Here is a 2,641-nt window from a genome sequence, read left to right on the forward strand (position 1 = left end):
GATTTTTTATCAATTAATTATATATATATATATATATATATATATATGGTTCTTTATTTATCATAAGTATCGTGTATCAAATTTGTATATCATAACATTGAGTTTGTTATAAAAATCTTATAATTCTATGTTAAAAAAAGTAATAATATGAATAACTCGTATTATGTAATTATGAATAAGGTGAACTGGATAATGAATGGAACATAATTTATACGCTATTTGAAATTGGTAGAAGTTCTGGATGTGGAATATAAATAGTTAATTTTGTATCCATTCAATTACAGACAAAATTATACACACAAATTTTGGTACACTGTATTTTGTATTGATACAAAAAAAAATGGATTCACATATCAATCCCTTCTAACTCTCTTGCATAAATGAGATTTCTCAGTGAAAAAGTTCAGCAGAAAAAAATAGCACCCCATAAGGTAGTAGCTAAAATAACAAGAAACTTGTATTAAAAAATTTCCATCTTTCTACTTCATTATCCAACTCCAAGAACCCACGCTGAAAGAATGTTTTAATTTCCTCCATACCAAAACTCTTCTCTTGCATTGAAATTTAGTTGTTTCTCATACACCACAACCCAAACCCTTAGCTTCTGAGCCTTTCATGATTCTTAGCCTTTTGCATGTGGTCTTAAACATGCTGCAAAAAAAAAATGTATAGTTAGGTGAGATTGAGAATTTATAGCTAAGAGATTTAGTTTAATTCTTCCAAAGGTAAGTTTCAACTATGTTGCCACAGATCTTATTTCATACGTTATTCCGTGTCAATGATAATGAAGCAAAGATAACAATAATAATAAAGGTTTAAATCTTTTAATTGTCATCACATATTTTCATTGACACGAGACAAGGCAGACAACGTATGAGACAGAATCTAAAACAACAGTTTTATATTCATGTTAAACTTAAAACAAATTGCAAAGTCTTAAAGAGAGAACTTACTCCCATGGTACATCTCCAACAAGCATCCAATCACCATCCTTGTCTTCATATGTAGGTGCATATTCAGATCCCTCATAACCTTCTCTTTCAGAGTATTCACCAATAGTCAACTTGAACATGGTTTCAAGAGCTTTGAGTAGTTCAAGATAGCCTCCATAAACCTTCAAATCAATCTTTCTTAGATAAGGGGCTCCATCCATGCTCACTTTCACAAATATCCCACCACCCTCAGATTCCTGCAAACTGTTTTTCCTGTAGGATCTTATTGGTGGCCACCCAACTATCTTTGCTCTGTTCATGAAAACACATATTCTATGGATTAGCTCCAAATTCAGATCCAGACCAATATTGAAAGTCACAATATTATGCTCAATTGGAATCAAAATCCTCTCACTATTACAAGAGAATATCACTACTCACTCAATTGCTAGTTAAGTTTCAAATTTTAATCTATAATCTTAATTGTGATCACAATATTATACTACTAGACCATAACCACAATTTAAAACACCAAATCCAGCTATAAAAGGTGTCATGTCAACAAAGTTGAAGTCTTTAATTAATGATTTAGAACTTACTTGGCAGGAGGGGCTGAATCACATTCTGCATGGTGGCCTTTAGAGTCCTTAGAAATGGAAATAGATTCTTCATAATTTTCTGGCAATTGTCTTTTGTTGTTTTTAACAACACCTTGCATGGTTTTCTCTTCCTTTTCCTCTGTACCTGGCAACCCCAATCTTAGTTCTGTTGCAATAAGGTTGAGATCATTCTCATATCCCACTTTGTTTTCCATTTTTCACTTTGATCAGAATAAACCCAAATAATCTATATCCAAACCAACCCTTGAGTTTTCTTTGTTCTTCAACAAGAAAGTGCTTAAAGCTTCAGAATTTTGTCAGATACTTTTTCTTATGAGATGGTGTGTTGTAATTGTGAGATAGTTGGAAAAGCAAGGTAATGTTTTATAGGGAAGTGGAAAAAATGAATGAAGGGTAGCATTGATGAGAGGGCATTTACTTTTTGGGGTTGGCAATGTTCCAAATTCAATGCATAAATTATGAACAAAGGCAAGTTATGCTGTCGGTAGCAGAGACAACAGCTTTTAAGGTACATGTCCCTCTATTGGGAGGACAATTGTGGGACCCACTCACCCACTCACCCACACACATAGGTTGGATTCTAAGATGGATGGCTACAACGCGTTTTGGTAGCCAAATTTTGAGGTTTGGTTTGAAGGAAGAGTAAAAAGAGCAGCCCCATGTGAATGCAGGGTCCCTATTCCCCTCTCCTTACGGCGTGTGACTTATGGCGTGTGGCTTATGGCTTCTAGATTTTGGCTTATGGCTTACTACAGTGGTTCCAGCACATTTCTTGTTTTACAATATGTGTTCACTTCTTATAATTAATTAAAATAATTTATTTAAATAAAAAAGTTATAATTAAATATTTTTTTAACCAACCATAAATAATAATACATTAAATGATATATTTTTTAAGATAACATATATCCGTTTTACGTTTGGTTTGCTTTCTGATTTGAAAGCCTTTTCCGGGGTTTATCACATGTGGAACTTCATCTTCATATCTACATTTTGGTATATATCTTACTAGAATTCATCATATATGTACTTACAGATAAATGTAAGAAATTATAAGTAAATACATATCGATTTATAAAATGTTATGAG

At 32.6% G+C, this 2,641-nt stretch overlaps 1 protein-coding gene across 2 annotated transcripts; it reads right to left on the reverse strand.

Annotated features, from left to right (window-relative positions):
- Window positions 245–2,018, reverse strand: LOC109352408 (auxin-induced protein 22B-like). 2 transcript variants are annotated; one of them, XM_019594389.1, is made up of 4 exons: window positions 1,803–2,018; window positions 1,532–1,762; window positions 954–1,244; window positions 245–651 (listed from the first exon to the last, which is right to left on the reverse strand). In XM_019594389.1, exons 2-4 carry the CDS (start codon window positions 1,744–1,746, stop codon window positions 576–578), a joined length of 582 nt encoding a protein of 193 aa, XP_019449934.1. In that variant the 5' UTR covers window positions 1,747–1,762; window positions 1,803–2,018; the 3' UTR covers window positions 245–575. The 2 variants fall into 2 exon arrangements, with proteins under 2 accessions (XP_019449934.1, XP_019449933.1); XM_019594388.1 differs by having other exon boundaries at window positions 1,532–2,017.

The sequence above is a fragment of the Lupinus angustifolius genome, chromosome LG07, assembly GCF_001865875.1.
Source record: "Lupinus angustifolius cultivar Tanjil chromosome LG07, LupAngTanjil_v1.0, whole genome shotgun sequence".
Taxonomy (NCBI): Eukaryota; Viridiplantae; Streptophyta; class Magnoliopsida; order Fabales; family Fabaceae; genus Lupinus; species Lupinus angustifolius.